The following is a 19,285-nucleotide window of genomic DNA, read 5'->3' on the forward strand; positions in this document are numbered from 1 at the left end:
CGATGTTGTCACGTGTCTTAGGATACCGACGGTCGTTTCCAATAGCAACGCTGTAGTATTCAATCAACTGCTTGTCATTGGCTGCATACGTATACCCTATGTAAATATAAACAACATTTTTAAAAAATAGAAGATTAATATATATAAATATTCATATTCTGTATTTATGTTGTGTGTAAAATAAATATTACTATTACTTACTAAGAAACTAACCCGAATAGATAAACGAATGCTATTCTACTACAGAATCCTCAGAAATTAAATGGAACATCAACCATACACACTTTAATTACTCTGTTCTTTTATATTTTGTTTGCAATAAAGCCTAATTTTATTTATCTGATTTTCTTTTGTGGATTGAAAGTTTAAAAACTCACCATCTTGAATAACAACTTTCTGTTCCTGATCGTCAACACCAAACCCGTCCCAATTGGCTGAGAGTGCCGTAATTGACGCTTGTTCGTTCAGGTCGAATCCTATAACGCCTCCATCATACACACGTCCAGGCAGTATTGGTTGTAATCTAAGTGTCAAGCTGTCTGTCCTGATGACTTGAGTATGACCCAACAGGTTTGTTGCACGGACAATGCTGTAAAATGTCTGTCCGTCCGCCATTACAACAGCTTCATTTACTGCCATCGTTTTCGCTGAAAATAAAAATATGGGTTGTGATTAAAATATTATCATATGTCTGGTCTAAAGTGTACACACAGGTCGACACAAAGTCAACTAAAAGAAACTAGTTGTACAAAAGTACTCATGTCAGCTTTTAAACAACTAAACGGTGCTGAAAAGATAAAGCGTACAAATGCTTTTGTCAGCATGGAACCGATTGAAACTAGTCATAGTTATCATACCGCATGTGTGACATGATCCAAGTTACTTATAATTGAAAGCAACGCAACTGAGATTTTGATATTTTGCGCAACTGTGTATTACTTTGAGTTGTGTTCAGTCAGTTGAGTTGTTGATCTTTGACATTTTTAATTACAATCATCTGCTATCTTCAATGTTGTTTTTAAAGTACAGTAAAACAAAACAATACAATACAATACAATATACAAAGAAGTAATAGAAATAACAAGGATGACTCACTTTTAACATCGATAAAATCTTGTATCACCATCCCATCGATTCGTTTAATAGCCCATTCATAGTTTACAATTGGACAAGGGTCTCCGCTAAAGTCCCATGAAGCTCGGATTTCATTGGCATCGGATTGATAGTCACTATAGAAAAGAAAATTAAAATATTATCAAACATATTTTGTACTTCATAAAATTATGACTTGATATTCAATTTAACTTGAACAAGTTTATTGGGTCTTACACGTCAAATGCGGTTGAGTTTCCATCATTTACGATCGGGCTCCGGAGTGGTTGACGACCGCTAGAAATTCTGCTTATGAAGACGCCGTTTGAAAAGCCAACGGTTGACAAGCCAGCTGCATTGTTTCCTTTGACCATAACAAAAACCTTGGTAACAAGAAAGAAAAAAATACAACATTAGTATGCACAGCAAGAATATAAAAAGATGAGATGGATTGGAAGACCTTGAATGTAATAAGAATTACCTGACGAATTTCACTTAAGTCTAATCCAGTAGCTTCATAGTACGTCTCATCTGTAGAAATCGACTTAAATTCCATGATATCTGACTTTCCAACCTCAGATCCAATGGCAATGTCGTAACTGGGAAATAAAAATTAGAATGTATATGTTTTATATTGTATTTTTAATGTTCCATACATACAAGTATTAATACTAGTTTAAATTTACCTTGTTATATAGGATTCCAATTCAGTAAACGGTTGCCATGCAACTACAACAGTGGTCAGTGATGTCTGGCAAATAGCATCTTGAGCCTGGCAGTCTGTCAAATATATTTGCATAAAATTATTATCCAATCAAAGAATGTTTGCATGAATTTGATTGGCTAATGAATTGAAGCAACCAACTAGCTAACAAAAATAAGATTTAAAGACAACTTTTACCTGCACCATTTTCTTCAGCAGCACAAATGTTCTCTGGAGAACCAGCTAGCGAATCGTGATGTTCGTTAGATCCTATGCGTGCCACGTCAGAGACTTCTATAACATGGCCTGGGATTGGTGGAGACTTATCAACCAAGATCTCATCAGAGAAGGCTGTAGTAGATAAGCCAACTTTATTGAAGGCTTGCATTGTTACAAAGAATTTCTGCTCTGGTTTAAGAGGTTCAATTCCAAATTCTGCAAAATAAAAGACATTTATACATAATAGTCTAAAGATGCACTACTGTCCAAAGATGAGCAAACACAACATATTTATTTTATTTAACCTTATTTATAGAGTGTGACACTAAACAGCGTATGCTGACAATCAAGGGGTCCTCATGATGGTAAGTGTCTGTGTTTGACAGTGGCTGTGTGTTTACTAGTACACCGGGGTTCTTTAAAGTGCACATGAGTCAGATGTTGGACCTATGCTTTAAAGCCCTCTAGGTGCACATGAGCCAGATATGTATACTGGACCTACGGTTTATAGTACTTATCAATAGTTCTGGCTTTGATTCAAACGTGGGTACTGTAAATAATAATAATAATGGTAGTCTTATATAGCGCCTAATACCATGTTTCTAAGCGCTTTACACACACAAATGATCCACAAAATATCCCAAGATAAATGCATTATACCTTCTACAATAAGAGCATCTCCATATGCAGGAACATCGTCTTTGAAGAACACGTCATTTCCACCAAGCTGCGTACCGATTGCAAAAGTGTATCTTTCAATTCCAGATTCAATGTCAACAAAACCTGCCCACGAGCATTCCAATTTCTTCTCACTAATATACTCAGGGCAAAATACCTAAAAATAAATGAAGAGAACTTTTAAAGTAACCTGAAAGAAAACTATTTTGACAAATATGTTTATGTAGGATAAATTGATATATGGTATTTAAAAATTATTTTACTTCAAAAGTTTAAAAGCTTATAATGCACTGTTGATTCATTATCTAAACCTATAAGTTTGGCGGTCTACAGGTATGAGCACCAGTCTAGTGATCTAGAGGTCATAGGTTTGAGTCCTTAGAATTACTTTAACATTTTTCAGGACAAAAAATCTTACTTACTGTTGATTATAAAATCAAATTATTTAAAAAGATATCAAAATATACATTTTTAATATAGCATAAAATGACTCACCTGGCCATCTCCTGGGGGAGTTATATCTACGACGACACTACTTGAATACTGCTCAGTTCGTAATGTTGCTGTGTTTGTGACGAAGATATTCAGAATGTTTGAAGATCCTACAAATAATAAAATAGAAATGTACATTGTATTCACTCAAATATTCTTCTAAACTTCATCGCAGATACTTGTGTGTAGTAACTTATAAAATAATTGTATTATTACCTTTTCCAGTAGGCATTTGGAAAACGCTAGCAGCTGAAGTAACGTTAGCAATCTCAGTCCGTTGAAAAATATCATCTCCTAGCGGGAAAGTTCCGAAGGAATACTCAACACTTAATAATTCACTTTCAGATTCCTCCATATGCCAAGTAGCTAAAAGTTCATCATCCGTTTTAGAATAGATAGTAAATTCAGGATCTAAAGTCTAAAAAGGTAGGGATGCGATTACAAAATTGTGCACATAAAACTTCAGTTAAATACTTAGATTACACAAGCCAATAGTGGTGTTAGTAGTCAATGAGTGGCGCTTAACTGGATAAACCAACAATAGCCTGTGCTCTCCAGAGGGAGGGCTTAGATACGAAAAATAAAAAGTTCCTAGAACACCCCTGGACCATAAAGGACTGGTTTAGTTTTCTTTTTATTCTACAGATCTATGTTCTTACCCACATTGTACTTAGTCATTTATCAGATAAATGCTCTCATTAAGCATGAAAGTTTACCAAATTTGGAGAAAAATATATAATTTCTACATGGTACTATACACTTATATGGTTACATGAAGCCTGGTAAAACAGAAATAAATTTTGACAAAGGAACAATAAATGTTTGAGCAGTAATACCTCAGTATCGTTTTCACCAGGAAGTCCAAAGGTCAGAGAATGGATTTTCGCAGGAGTTTGATCAACTATAACACCATCGGAAGCTGCCTCTAGGACATTGCCAGCACCAGTAATGGCTCGAACCGTTGCGTAATAAGTAACACCATGGTCTAGTGTGAGGGTAGTGTAACCATGTCCTGAACCTGGCAGACCTAGGCCAAAAACAAACACACCATAATTACTTCTTTTCTACTAATGAGTAGTAGGACTAAAACAGTGTCAGAAATGGTTTTAATAATCTATGTGCAAATTACCTGTTCCTGCCTTGTTTGGGTCTTCGTAGAGGACAAGTCCAAAATCAGAAAATGGTTGAACATTATCCAAACGAGGTTCTGTACCAACTGCCCATTCAAATGATGTAAGGCCATCAAGTTGACTCTGAAGAAAAGAAAGTAAAAAGGAGATACAATTGCTGTCTGAACAGTTCAAACAATACATGGTTCATACAATATTTCTATGACTAGACGGTTCAAATAATATTTCTATGTCTACACGGTTCAAACAATATTTCTATGTCTACACGGTTCAAACAATATTTCTATGTCTACACGGTTCAAACAATATTTCTATGTCTACACGGTTCAAACAATATTTCTATGTCTACACGGTTCAAACAATATTTCAATGTCTACACGGTTCAAACAATATTTCTATGTCTATACGGTTTATAGACTGGTTATATATACAATCATGAATAATTTGTTAGGCCTACCTCAAATCCATGGAACATTACAAACAGTTCTGTCTTTTGCATCTGTGAGTCAATGTCATGAGCTTTGATTAATACACCATCAACAATTTCAGTTTCTGTTCCATCCCAAACCATTCCTACAATATTGATTATAACACCATTACTGGTAATATATAAGATGTATATTCATTCATCAGTGCAAAATTACTTCCATTTATTGTCATTTGCATAAAAAACATAATTAGGAATTATGTTTGCTCCAAGTCCTAGATATATTACAAAAACAATTACAAAGTGTCACATCACTCTCGTACGGTATACTGACAGGCATTCAGGCATGTGATAGTCAAAGTACACCTACAGTATTCAGACATTGAAAACACCGATTAAAACAAAGTAAACTAAATTAACTGAGAGTTACTTGATAATTCTTCGCAAGTGTTCTCAATGTACTGAGCAACTTCAATTAATTAAAAGTAGGGCAAAACACCTGACCAATTAACATTGCTCTCTGAGGCAATACTACTTCGACGTTCAACTAACCACAATAAAGGTTTTGGGACTAAATTCAACCTAATATTTGGTCATAAATACATTTTGTAAATATACAGAACCTTGTCAATTTTCTAAAATAAAATGAATTGATAAAGTAAAATGCGCGCTTACCAATTTTGTCAGCTTCAACAACTCGTATAGGTGACGAAATAGCGGGCTCGCTGAAAGATCGCGCCCCGTTCTCTGCCTTGACGGTAAGGTAATAAACTGGCTGGCAGGAATCCAAGAATTCAAAATCTGAACATGTGCTTGCATCGGTTAGTGTAAGATTTAGCCCACTGATGTAAGCAGATTCATCCGGTCCCATACTTGTGAAATCCTGTACATCATTTGAACCTACAAAATAGTACATGATATATTTGCAGTTATTAGAAAATTTGGTTTGACTACTTAAGAGAGAATTATGTCCAGTTAAGCCTTTTAGACTGTTACAAACATTTGTAGTTATTAGAGAATTTGGTTTAACTACAAAAGAGACTGTTCATACGAGTTCTGGTAACCCCCAAAACAAAATCCCCCTATTTAAAAATTCACAATAGTTAATCTATTCTGGTTACCTGGTTGAGTTCCTATCGCAGCCCAATATGATATAATACCGCTCTCAGCGTCTACTGCTTTCCATGTAGCTCTGATTCCTTGTGGATCACTTTGCCAAACATAACCAAATAAAAACTCTTCAGATTCTCCAGGATCCATGACACCAACCTTGATGCTGGACAGCTGAAATGTAATTGGATGAAAAACTTACACACTAACAACTAACAAACTGACAACTAACAGACATTTAATCACCTAAAGTATTAAACCTTATTGTCAACATTGTTACATAACCCTGCATATGAATATTCATAGATATTCTTAAGGAATTTTAACTAAATGCAACAAACAGCTTACCAAAGGTGGAGACGGATCTATGATGACACCATTGGTCTCATGTGGTGATGTCAAACCTGCGTTATTCACTCCTGAAATGCGGGTGTTGTACAGACCGCCCTCTTTCAATGTCAGATCGTATTCTGTATGGGCGTCTTTGGTTTGAGGCACTTCTATAAATGCTGGGTGAGTATGAGGACCTGAAACAAAGTAAAATGTTACTTAAACGTCTAAAATAAGCAGATATTTAATTTTCTAAAAACAATATGATCAAGACGATTAAATTCATTTGAGGGGGTTACTCCAGTGTACCTTTACATCTTCTATCATTGTCGCACATGGAGACAGATGAATAAACTCTGTTTGGCTACAGCTGCAAGACACAAAGTGAACCCTTAGGAGGGAAGGAAATGTGTCGTCCACACCTGTGGGCAATTCAGGCAAGTTAAGCTGCACGAAACAGGTTATTCCCGCCATACTTGAATTATATCACCATCCATAGCACTATTTGTTCAAAGTTAATTGGACATCTTGAAATCATTTCAACATTTCACTTACTTGGAAATATTTGGTGTGTGGTTCCTCCGTAGGTTTCAGAAACTGAGAATTTGTAGTGATTCATGTCAGACTCTGGGTCATAGAATTTCCAGTTTGCTGATATTAATGTGTCATTCGACTGAGAAAAATAAACATATTAAACAATAAACAAAATCGTGCAAATAGTAAGAGTATTAAGCTTTATCTCTGGGAGTTTCAAAGTACTGCACCATGTTACAACTACTTCTTATTTCTCAACATGACTTGCATTAGTCTGCAGGGTAGTACTGGCAGAGAAACCTTGTCAACATTTAAAGTTTTATGGTGACAATTATCGGCCTATACTAAATGTTTATTAAACATGCAGACATTCGCATGCAAGTTTGTTCAAACATAATAATTTGATTCACATCATCTACATAAAAACTATAAATCATAACTAACCTGAAATTCTATGTCCTCTCCTGGTGTACTTCCATCCCCGATAAACGTCATGATCGGTGGTGTAAGGTCAACTCTGAAACCATCTGACCTTTGCGTTACTGAGAGGCCAGCTTGGTTGACAACGTCTAGTTCGATGAACACGTCATCGCCATCTTTCAGGTGGAAGTGATGCCATTCAAAATATGTAGCGTTCGGTCCAACAGATTCTGATTCATGGATGATTTCAAATTCTGCAAACTCCTCACTAAATTAAAAATAATTAAAATGGTTACGGAGATAAAAAATCTTTACAAATAAAATTATGATAATATATTCAAAGCATAGTCAACTTTCCCAATGCCGGGCACTCTTGGGCTGGCTTGGATTTCTGGTCTGGTATTCCGAAAACAGAAGTTGGGACCTTTTAAACCTCATTGAAAATTCTGGTTTGTGACAATTTCTTGTTCTCAGAGAGTCTGGTATTGGGAGAGTTGACTGTACTATGCAAATGATTATTGTATAGTGTACCTCAGAGTATGTCTGCCATATATAGTAATGATGACATCATCAATACCAGATTCAGGATCTGTGAAGTTATACCATTGGCCAGAGACTGTTGCAGGAGCAGACGAATACTGAAGGTCTTGGTTGTCAGGTAAGAGACCATCAAGAAGCTGTCCCTCCACAGGTGGGGTCACATCAATCAAGACTAGAAAAGTTGGAGAGACACACCGGTGACAGCTTGTAATATTGCTTTTGTCTCTCCTTGGCATTGTATATTTATTTATTTATATATTTATATTCGCTTTTATATTTTTGTATATACTGTCAAAATGTATAGAATAAAATGATTTAGTCATTAAACAACATTGATATACGTTCTTAAGATTAACTTAAACTATTGCAACACTTTAAAGAATGTTATTGCCAATGTACTACAGTGTACTAAAGTTATATCAGTATAATATTAGTATATTAGGTCAATAATGTTTAAAGCTTTGCATTGTGAATAAACACTAGTAAAGTTTGGTTTATTGTACACTATTTGTTTTAAAGGCCAAGACATTCTCAACCATACTTCATTTTCTGTTAGAAACACATGGTGTACGGCAAACCTAACATTATGGTCACTAAACATGCTACTAGAAAAATATCAACGACTAAGTTTTACTAAACCAGTCTCAACACGTCATGACAGAATATTTTTAAAGATCCAATTGTTCATATTCTATTTACAGTTAAAAAACAGTGGCAACTTATATATAATACATAACAGTACCTCCATCAGATGAAACAGTTGTGTTGAGGTGTTTGTGTCCACCATTGAACGCCGCTAGAATCCCATAATACTTCACACCATGTTGAAGATTCAGGCCAGAGAAACAGTACTTGTAGTCATGGCTTTTGAGAGGAATAAAGTCGACGATGTCTGTTGATCCGGGAGATGATCCTAATCCCAACGAATAACCAGCAATCCCAGATTCTTCATCAGCAAAATCTAACCAGTTGGCGCAGTACTGAAAAAAGTAATTTTCCTTAAATAAAAACTCAGCCCTAACATCTAAATTGTGTTTTTAGGTGTTAGATTTGAAAATGTCCATCAGATGGATTTAAGATAACATAATTTAAACCACAAATTATGTAAACTCTAATATTTGTAACCATATCTTTTTTCACCTGAAAAGTGTTATTTTAAACATAAAAATGATATGTGTATCTTCGTCATATAATACTCATAATCACTGAATCAGATAAGACGGATTTATCAAAGATAAATTAAATTTAATCACAAATTTAACCATATATTTTATTTTTATAAAATAGCTCGTTGACTTTGTGCACTCTTTGTGTTCATAATCAGTGTACCATGTCCCGCATAACTGGCTCAGCCTGATTGTGACAGTTCTGCGGTACATATCATTTCGAAAACCTGAGCTGCACTGACGAGATCTAATAAGATAACTACTGTCTGCAGATTGGATATATTTATTTTTAAAAATAGAAAAATCAGTGGGAAACAATAAAATCGTATATCCACCTTTGTCACGTCATATTCATAATCACTGTCCACACCGAGGTCAAAGCCATCCATGAACTGACCTTGAACAGGAGGACTGAAGTCAACAATCAATGGTGAGTTAGCGTGGTCAACTAAACGAAGATCAACTGAAATCAGAAAGAAAAACAAATAAAAATGAGAAAAAGTGCATTTTTTAAACTTCCCAAATACAACCTTAAAATGGTACTTAGTATCGGGAAAACCATTTGTATATAAAGAAGCTAAAAGCAGCCAGACTGCTTATAATAGTAATGGTTAATGATTACTTATTTTGTATTAAAAATTTAATTAGTAATACATATTTAAAGTACAAATATATAAACAAATTACCGTTGTTTATGGCTCTTATCTGCATCCAGGCTGGCACACCGTCAATAAGTTTGTATGGAACTACTGAAGTGTTGTGATCAAAGTATCTCTCCCATTCTTTGAGGTAAACATCATATTTTCCCTCCCCTATCCCAATATCAACAGCATATATCTCTGAATTAGGGTCACTAAAAACAAAATAAATGTAAATATCATAATTAGGGTCACTAAAAACAAAATATATTAAAATCTCAGAATTAAGGTCACTAAAACATCTCAGAATTGGGTCACTTAAAATAAAACAAATATCTCAGAATTATGGTCACTAAAAACAAAATATATTAAAATCTCAGAATTAAGGTCACTAAAACATCTCAGAATTGGGTCACTTAAAATAAAACAAATATCTCAGAATTATGGTCACTAAAAACAAAACAAATATCTCAGAATTAAGGTCATTTAAAACAAATATCTTAGAATTCAGGTTACTAAAAACAAAACAAATATCTTAGAATTATGGTCACTAAAAACAAAACAAATATCTTAGAATTATGGTCACTAAAAACAAAACAAATATCTTAGAATTTGGGTCACTAAAAAGAAAATAAATTGACATTTTTAATTGGGGTCAATAAAAACAAAATAAATTGACATTTTTAATTGGGGTCAATAAAAACAAAATAAATTTAAATTTCAGAAATGGGGTCACTAAAAACAAAATCAATTTAAATTTGAAAATTAAGGTAATATAATAAACTTAAATTTTAGAAATGGGTCAAAAAAACAAAATAAATGTAAATATCAAAATTTGGGTCACAAAAAACAAACTAAATGTAAACATCAGAATTAGGGGTCAATAAAAACAAAATAAACAAGGTTTTGTTGACATTTAAAAAAGAAATTTTAAAGATATATTTTCCCCAAAAACATGAAAATTCAAGATAAATAAAAAAAGACTTTTTTAATCATTTCCACAGAAGAAACTATAAAAAAATGTTTTCACTTATAAAAAGACAAAATAAAGAGTTAATTTCAACCAAAAACCCACTGATTAATTGTTTGCGTAAATTACAGTTTTTTCAAGTATAACAGTAAGTTAATAACTATTATGTGATATAAAAATGGCATGCCAACAAAAACATTTTAAAAAAATTATTTTTTCAAGGGGAAATATATCTTTAAGTATAAATTCTCTTTAAATAAATGTTGATGATTTTATTTTTAAAACCTTTTTCATGCAGTTACATAATACACACCTTACATCATATGACACTGATACTTCTTCCAACACCTCATTGTAGTCAATATCAAATATATCGTTAACAAACGGAAACGTGTTGTCAATAACAAGAGGAATTGAATGGCAAACGGTCAAAGAGAGTGGACCGCCAAATTCAACTTTATTTAGTCCTCTTACTGTGATGTAATAATCATAATCTGAAATACAAATAATTAGGAAATATTAATTGATACAGTATTATTAATATTTATATCTTATCTATAAAATTATGAAATATTTCAAGTTCCTGTATTTAATCTAAAAATGTGTATAGTTTAGAACCGAGAAATAAGTTTTATTGTTAATTTCCTCCTGTGTTTTTGATTATATAAGATATAATAACAGGCAGTAAAAATAAATACAATATCTCTTAAATATATATTAAACTTTATTTGGAAAATGTATGTAATAATTATTAGTAAATTCAATTCAACTTTATGTCAAATTATATCTACTATTTATTATACTTGTTAAATTTGTTTTCCTTCAGGCAACAATACATTTAAAATAATAATAGTAATAATAATATGGATTTATAAGCACACATACCAAGTGCTAAGGCATGTTAACAAAAATGAAATTCAATATACAATATCATACAAATGTATGTAAAAAGTTATGTAAATATATATATACTGGTTTAAATTCATATAAAACTATATATGTGTATTTACCTGGTAGCATGAGGCCATTGACCAGTCCACTATGCGTCCATTCTGATTCGTCGAACAGGTGAGCATGAGGATCATGATGATGATGTATGATGTCATCACAGGGGTAATGACCAATTGACCACGTGTACCCAAATATTCCTGTTTCATCGTCATGGATTCCATCCCAATTTGCTGAAATGGCAGTTAGACTTATTTAATAAATATTTAAAGTTTTTAGGGATACTGAAATTACAGTACTATTTGAAAATATCATTTCATGAGAACATAGAAGGCAGCCGGGTATGAATTTTGCTCATTTCCAAAGATTTCTAATACCGAATTGTTTTATTAAGGCATATACAAAGCACAAAAACAATACAAAATTCCTAACTATAACAATTAAGCCTTTGGGAGTAGAGTTGCTTGTTAGTTTCCACATTAGTAGCAGCTTCTTTTAACAATATTTATGATTTTAGTGAAACATTGAATTTGGGTGACTTACATGCAATATACCTATTAGCTCTAGTCCATCTTTCATCTACAAGTGGTATATGACCATTGAACACAGTCATTGAGCCTTTTCCATCAATGATTGTCCTATAAGAGGCAAAAACACACATACAGTATATCATTAATATCCTATTATTATTAGTATATTAGTATTATTTGTCAATGTGGTTATACAGTAAGAATACACTGTACAGCTCAGGATGCTGAGCTCTAGAGATAAAAGTGTTTATCTGTGGCTGTGACACGATCAGTTCCACGCCCATTAACAAACACAGCGCACCACAGAGAATGTGTACATAGTATAGCACTGTTGGTATTAGTCACAGCCAGACAGAAGATCAAAGAACTGTTATGAGTTCCTATCTTGGCATGGCACGCTCAGTGTCCTGTTGTTAGATTGCCTTGGTAGAACATAGCATACCGCACATGCTTACATGCTAAACAGCATTGTGATAGCTACCGCAACTACTCAAATTTATGCAAGAACAGTGTATACTTTTATGAAGCTTTATACAAGTTGATTTCATTTGCCACTTACATATAAACAATGTTAGAAATAAAATAAGCATATAAAAAAGTTTACAAATTTTGTAGTGTTCAAAAACATTACCGATTGTTTGATAGGAACGTTTCCTCCACACATCTGCCTTCCCATTCTTCTGGCGTCAACAGGATACAAGTTCCATGTGACGTCACATCTAGCTGTTTGTTTTGAATGAGGCCTGGTTCTGGTGTGGTAAAGTCAGTCAGAATTGGAAGAGAAGTCAAGATGTTCTTGTAGCCTAATGAGTTGACTGCCTCTATGTTGAAGTAATGCAGGTTGTTGTGCTTCATGTCTAGCCCATTGTGGGTGTAGTCGGTGGCTAGGCCTAGCCCTAGACGCTCATAGTGATAGAAATCGCCATACTATAATAGTATAAGAACATATTACTTTTGGTATCATTAGCATAATTACTGAATTCCATTACTTCTTACAATTATTAAAAATACTACTACTAACTTTTATTAATAACAATGGAAAATGATAGAAGGCATAACAAGAGAAAGTGTTGAGATGGGTCTGCCTGTATATAATCGACACCTAATTACAGATGTATATTTCCTAGAAATATTAATTCAACTTACGTGATGGAGCACCACTCCATCACCTTCCAATTCTTCCAATAGTTCACATTTTCCATCTCTCATGTCATAATTAAAACTTCTACATTTTGTGGTTGGCAGTTTGAGACACTCTGCGGCACATGCATCTGGGTACTGCTTGGTGACGGAATCCACTGGAGGTGAAACCAGGCGACCAAGTTGGGGGATTGAGAAATACTCCAAATTTGGAAACTGGTTGGCTAAATTGGAATAAGTGAATGAAAAAAATAATCATTAATGTTATTTACAATGTTGTTTAACATATATGTTGTTTGGAGGTTTGCATGGCGAAATCAAATATTGATATAAAGTTTGTGGTACACCACGTGTATAACTTCTGAAAAGACAAACAAAACATGTTATTAACTAGAGGGTACTCCGAGAGTACAAACCTCCGCCTACTGTAAAATTCCTCTACATAAAATGTCCCCGGAAAATATATATATTTTTTTAAAATTTTTTTTTATTAGTTCTAAGTGTAAATAGGCTAACTGGACACTAAAAAGTTGTGGATGAGAGTTTGGTGTAATGGTTATGTATCCAGCCTCTCACAGTTGAGATCGCTGGTTCAAGTCCCACTGAGGTTTTTTTTTTTTTATTATTTTTTTTTTTTATTTCTTTTTTTTTTGTGGACCTTGATCTTTGACCCTGACCCTTCAAAGTTTAATCGGATAAAAACTGTGGTCTCTAGGCAGTAAAATAGTTTTTTGTTAGTTGTGACCTTGACCTATGACCTTTTCCCCTCAAATTCGAACTCGTCCGAGCTTTTGGGGCATAGATCATTGTGGCCAAATTTGGTGAGAATCGGATAAAAACTGTGGCCTCCAGGCTGTTCACAGACACACAAACACACACACAAACATACAGGGGTGAAAACATAACCTCCTTGGCGGAGGTAATAATGATTAAATGTAAATCTAATAGTTATGTATTTACCAGCATCAGCTTCAACCCATGTCACGTCAGGTTCATCCCAACCCACCAGCTGCTCTCCCCATTCTCCAGGACCAAATCCAACGGCCTCTTTCAAACTTGTAGTTTCCGAATCGTCAAACACCAACGTAGAACATCGAAGAATATCTGGACGACTTGTAGATAAAAACCCAGGGGTCAGTCGACCGGCAGGGAGAGTGACGTCATACGTATGAATGCTACAAGATGTTGTTGATTCTAAACCTTCGTTATTTGTGACTTTAACGGTAAAATATAATGGTACTCCACCCGTCATGTCCTGTAATTAAGTAATATTAAAACATAATACAAATGCATATACTATTTACTATATTACTATTACGGTTGAGATATAATTAACTATTATATTTTATTTGTAATACCAACCGAATGAATCTTTTTAATGAAAGCATTATACTCCTTGAATGTGAAATAATAAAAAACAGCAAGTGTCTATTGACGCATATATTGATGAAAAAATTGGTAACTGCAAAATGTAGTAATGTTGTAACCAGGTTTGCATAGTGTGAATACAATTTTATACACTGATGAGAAGCCTGTTTTTGTTCTGAGATGTTACTAGTTACTGCGCACGTTTATGTATTGCCCTGGTATTAAACTGACCAATCATAGTAATCAAATAGCGTGCAACTACGCTTTCCTTCCAAGGTTTCTCAGGGCTCGCCTATGTGTGTATGAAAATAAGTAATAAATCAGGCGATCAAACCTGGTCACAAGTTGTAACAATTTATGTGAAAAAGGTATTAGTGTTGTTCTTATCCAGTCATCCAGTCATCCAGTCAATAGTCACTCTTCTCTGATCATTCTAACTGAAAATCATCAAACTAAAAATTGAGTATTCTTACTATGTTTGCAGTTGTCACAGTGCCCCCAAGCTTCATATCTGAAACAACATCATTTCCTCCAGGAACCGTTCCAATATCCAACGTGTAAACCAGTTCACTCAGACTGTCATGCGCAAGGAACACCAGTTCAAATGCGGGATCAGTGTGGTCACGACCAATAACCTGTTTCACAACACAGCCTGTAGACTCTGCTTGAGTTGACGCTATAGCTACATCAGCTGAATCTTGGTCGTTTCTATATACCTATAGAGAACATTTATCAGACACATAAAATAAATTACCGTATTTGAATGAATATAATCTCATGCTCGAGTATATTTTAGGAAAAATTTTGATACAAAATGCAATTGTTAATGTAATACAAGTATACTTCCACCACATAATTTTCACCAAATCCTGTACCCACAGTCTCACTAAGGACTATTAAGTAATTCGCGGGTGGGACTCAAACAACCTCCTGATCACTAGCCTGGTGGCTAGGGGTCAGATTCGAGCGCAAGTAAGCAGCGGGTACTGCACCAGCAGGATGGTAATTATAACTACTGTAGAGGAGCTTACGTCAGAGAGGGCAAACATCTGCCCAATTACTCAACACCCCAACTAAATAAATGTTGTTGTTGAATTGAAAAACCTACGCCACAGTAGCTACAAGCAATTACATCTCTTTTTTGATAGAAACCGGTGCCAAATATTTTTTTTATTATTAGTAATGCTCAACCTTGTATAAGCCCTTTAATTCTAATTTCTTAAGCTCTGTCTACACTATCAAACATTTTTTGTGCCAAAAAAATGTGATGTGCTCATATATGGACACGATGATGTCATATCGCTACCATATTTGAGCACTACCATATTTGGGCACATCACTACAATAGTTTGATAGTTTAGACAGGGCTTTACCTTGTCAATAAAAGGCCTTTCTTTTGTTTCCTTTTTCGTAACCTTATCCCAAATAGTTCCTCTGTGAGATGCGGTTTGGTACTGCCAGAGGTTGGCCTTAAAGATTTTTACTTTAAATCGTCTGAATCCCATTTCAATATAAGTGTCCAGCTTAAGTGTCAGGGGAATAAGTTCAATATCAACGTACAATCTAGAAGAATGAGAATGCATAAAACTCATCTACTATGATGAATTAATATAACTTTAAGAGCATGCAATAGTACAGAATATTGAACACCATGTGACCAACATTCGATGACATGAATATATTTAGCTGTGTTTAAAATGAATAAAACTAATCTACTATGATGAATTAATATAACATTAAGAGCGCGCAATAGTGCAGACTATTGCATTCCAGGTGTGTTTAAAATGCATGCGTTCATTCATTCACTTTCTTTATTTTGGATAGTACATCCATATACAAATGATACAAAAAAAATAAAGAAAACAATTTCACCAGAAAATTAATAATATAAGCAACTTGAATAAAAAAAATTAAAACAATTTGGTATAGTGTCAAAACTATAGTACCACGAACAGTTTGCACACACCTATAGCCATACATATCCTATATTTTAACTAAACTTTTCAGGATGGTAGATGATGGATGAATATTAAAACAGTCCCGATAATGAATTTATTATTATTTGTTTATACTGGGCTTGTGCTCAGATTAATCTTTTGTATAAATTACCATCTCCTTCTGTCAATGAATCTTTATAAAGTTCCAAAAGAACAAGATTTAGCGCATTTAACAGAATTGATTAATGACATTGGTGTAGTTGCAAATCAGATTGCTTGCTATTCTACAATTAGATCTCTATATTTTACAAATATTACCTTCGCTGTGGTGCTCTGATGAACTGCATTTCAATACCGATTGGTAGACGAACATTTAAGATATCTCCTATCAACGCCATTGAGGCATACAGACCAAAGCCAACTGATATTGAGCCAATCGATCTTGATCCACCAGATACAATCAATTCAGCCTTTAAATAAATAAAGCTCTGTCTACACTATCATCTTTATGTGATGTGCCCATATATGGAAATGATGATGTCATATCACTACCATATTTGGGCATATCACTCCCATAAAGGCTTAAAGCTAAGAGATTAAGTAAGCAATGTCTTTATACCACAACAGAATATTCAGAGCTGTCAATTGTGATAAAGTATATAAATGTACTTACAGAAGCTCTAAACTTGTTGACATTCATATCGACACATATACCTGGTTCAACATATCCATATGATGAAAAACCTGAAGCAAAAAAACACAAACACTATGTATAGGCAAGCTATGTATAAGTCACTGAATCTAAAAAAAATGTAAATCTTATTTTATCGTTGTTTTGGCAGAATACAGGACGCACAATTTTAGTATTTCAATTACTTTTCAACTAGTCTAGAACTGAGGATACCCGAGCTTAGATGTAAGTAGGTCTTAATTCTATGCATTATATTTCATAATTGAATAAACTATTTGTCTTCTAGATGTACATGGGAGATTATGTAGTGGAGCTGTAGCTTGGTGGTTAACGTGCTTGCCTTCCAATCCTAAGGTCCGGGGTTCAATCCTGACCTAGTGCCAGGGTTGTAACTCATGACTCTTTCAACTCCACTCCCTAAGCCTCAAATAAGCATGATAAATTATTAAATAGTTTATCCATCCTGTAATTGGCAAGTCACTCACTGTTGGATGCGTATGAAATAAAAAAAATTAAAAAAAAGAATAGCTACAAAACAATGTTGACTTACCAAAGCTCATTGGAACCATACCGCCTAAAAGCAAAGGCCAAAGCAGACTAAAGAATGCATCTGGTCGTGATGTCTTTGTTTTACATGTCTTGAAACGGTAATCTTTGGCAAGTAAAATCTTCTCCACTATGTCGCTAAACTTATCGTCAATTTTACTGACCAACTTTACAAAAAGAATAAAATATGGTTGTGTATTAGCAAAAAAGGCAAATGCTAAAGAATTTTGAAAATGTAATGTTGTATTTCTTAAATCATATGATAACTAGATGAAAAAGATTTAATAAATTCATGACAATACTAGATGCATTTGTAGAAATTCATTTTATACTGTTAGCATAAATTTTACAACATAAAACGTTGTATACATGAAGTTAGATATATTACTTATATTGGCCTAGTAAGAACATTGTAAAGCCTTGCTTACACTATCAAACTTTATGTTAAATAAATTGTGCCCATATATGGACATGATGATGTCATATCACTACCATATTTAGGCATAGCTCTACCATATTTGGGCACATCAAACAAGGCTTAAAGCATACTAACCTTATCTTTATATGTTTTAGCAAATGACATCATAACATCTTGTAATTTTGTTGATACAATATTATGCAAGTCAACTGTCGCCTCGAAATCTTCAATCGTCATATTCATAATTTTAACAAGGAATGCTATTACTCCATTTTCTAAAAACCAATCAGAAAAGTTATCAATGATATATGATTTTAATATTTTTAATGATAGTGTACAAGAAAACAATAATACATAATGGTAAATTAAATACGCATCAACTAGCCTGTTAAACCCCGTCCAACAGCTCTAAGACTACCATTAAAACCACGAGGAAGAATGCTAAGGTCAGGAACAATTTCAGAAAAAAGTTCTAAAAAGAGAAATAACTGTTATTTGCATCTATATAAATATGAAATTATAGAACATCCAATGACCTAAGTGCACTGCAAGTAATTTGACCAATCACGACGCAATGGATTATCTGAACTCTTGCTTGTGATTGCTTAAATCAACTGTGTTGTGCTACTACGTCATTGCATTGTATCCTAGTGGGAACCAAGCTTTAGATTTTGTAACTGTTTGTGCTTGCTTTACATTATTTACTTTAAAGCTTGGTTCCCACTAGGACGCAACGCAACAAGATAAGTGTGATGCTTCACAAATCAGAAAGAGACGGATTAGCTAGATTGTGATTGGTCAATGTGCATGTACATCCTTGCATTGTATCCTAGTGGGAACCAAGCTTTAGATTTTGTAACTGTTTGTGCTTGCTTTACATTATTTACTTTAAAGCTTGGTTTCCACTAGGACGCAACGCAACAAGATAAGTGTGATGCTTCACAAATCAGAAAGAGACGGATTACCTAAATTGTGATTGATCAATTTACTTGCGTTGTGCTTACATCATTGCGTCCTAGTGGGAACCAAGCTTAATCAAACCTTACTTGCGCATACATGGTCACTTCACACGTCTATGTACAGTACGTTAAACACCACTATTTTTAAAACTCACCTTTCACAGCTGGGCATTCGTCGATAGTATTTGCAATTTTCCTCAGTTTGAATGGTGCCTTGGTTCGTCTACTAGTTCTTTTATCTACGTATGAGACATAAACATAACTAACACATTATATTTGTAAAGCCCTGTCTAAACTAT

General features: G+C 34.0%; 1 protein-coding gene across 1 annotated transcript in view; it reads right to left on the reverse strand.

The window, feature by feature from the left end:
* Positions 1-285: 285 nt before the first annotated feature.
* Positions 286-19,285, reverse strand: part of LOC144856185 (uncharacterized) — a 36,305-nt gene continuing 17,305 nt past the window's right edge. Inside the window, exons 31-65 of the mRNA XM_078714141.1 lie at positions 19,142-19,225; positions 18,422-18,499; positions 18,163-18,302; positions 17,614-17,776; positions 17,046-17,116; positions 16,691-16,842; positions 15,809-15,998; positions 14,909-15,151; positions 14,028-14,322; positions 13,074-13,291; positions 12,559-12,854; positions 11,941-12,035; positions 11,460-11,630; positions 10,763-10,943; positions 9,528-9,694; positions 9,177-9,304; positions 8,418-8,655; positions 7,667-7,847; positions 7,160-7,403; positions 6,737-6,854; positions 6,200-6,378; positions 5,863-6,025; positions 5,417-5,641; positions 4,772-4,887; positions 4,314-4,437; positions 4,021-4,211; positions 3,401-3,602; positions 3,188-3,294; positions 2,675-2,849; positions 1,994-2,230; positions 1,779-1,872; positions 1,574-1,691; positions 1,330-1,475; positions 1,096-1,229; positions 286-647 (exon numbers count right to left, since the gene is read on the reverse strand). Coding sequence (XP_078570267.1) covers positions 286-647; positions 1,096-1,229; positions 1,330-1,475; positions 1,574-1,691; positions 1,779-1,872; positions 1,994-2,230; positions 2,675-2,849; positions 3,188-3,294; positions 3,401-3,602; positions 4,021-4,211; positions 4,314-4,437; positions 4,772-4,887; positions 5,417-5,641; positions 5,863-6,025; positions 6,200-6,378; positions 6,737-6,854; positions 7,160-7,403; positions 7,667-7,847; positions 8,418-8,655; positions 9,177-9,304; positions 9,528-9,694; positions 10,763-10,943; positions 11,460-11,630; positions 11,941-12,035; positions 12,559-12,854; positions 13,074-13,291; positions 14,028-14,322; positions 14,909-15,151; positions 15,809-15,998; positions 16,691-16,842; positions 17,046-17,116; positions 17,614-17,776; positions 18,163-18,302; positions 18,422-18,499; positions 19,142-19,225 — 6,026 coding nt within the window. The remainder of the gene's footprint in view (positions 648-1,095; positions 1,230-1,329; positions 1,476-1,573; positions 1,692-1,778; positions 1,873-1,993; positions 2,231-2,674; positions 2,850-3,187; positions 3,295-3,400; positions 3,603-4,020; positions 4,212-4,313; positions 4,438-4,771; positions 4,888-5,416; positions 5,642-5,862; positions 6,026-6,199; positions 6,379-6,736; positions 6,855-7,159; positions 7,404-7,666; positions 7,848-8,417; positions 8,656-9,176; positions 9,305-9,527; positions 9,695-10,762; positions 10,944-11,459; positions 11,631-11,940; positions 12,036-12,558; positions 12,855-13,073; positions 13,292-14,027; positions 14,323-14,908; positions 15,152-15,808; positions 15,999-16,690; positions 16,843-17,045; positions 17,117-17,613; positions 17,777-18,162; positions 18,303-18,421; positions 18,500-19,141; positions 19,226-19,285) is intronic.

The sequence above is a fragment of the Antedon bifida genome, chromosome 11 (assembly GCF_963402885.1).
Source record: "Antedon bifida chromosome 11, ecAntBifi1.1, whole genome shotgun sequence".
Classification (NCBI taxonomy): Eukaryota; Metazoa; Echinodermata; class Crinoidea; order Comatulida; family Antedonidae; genus Antedon; species Antedon bifida.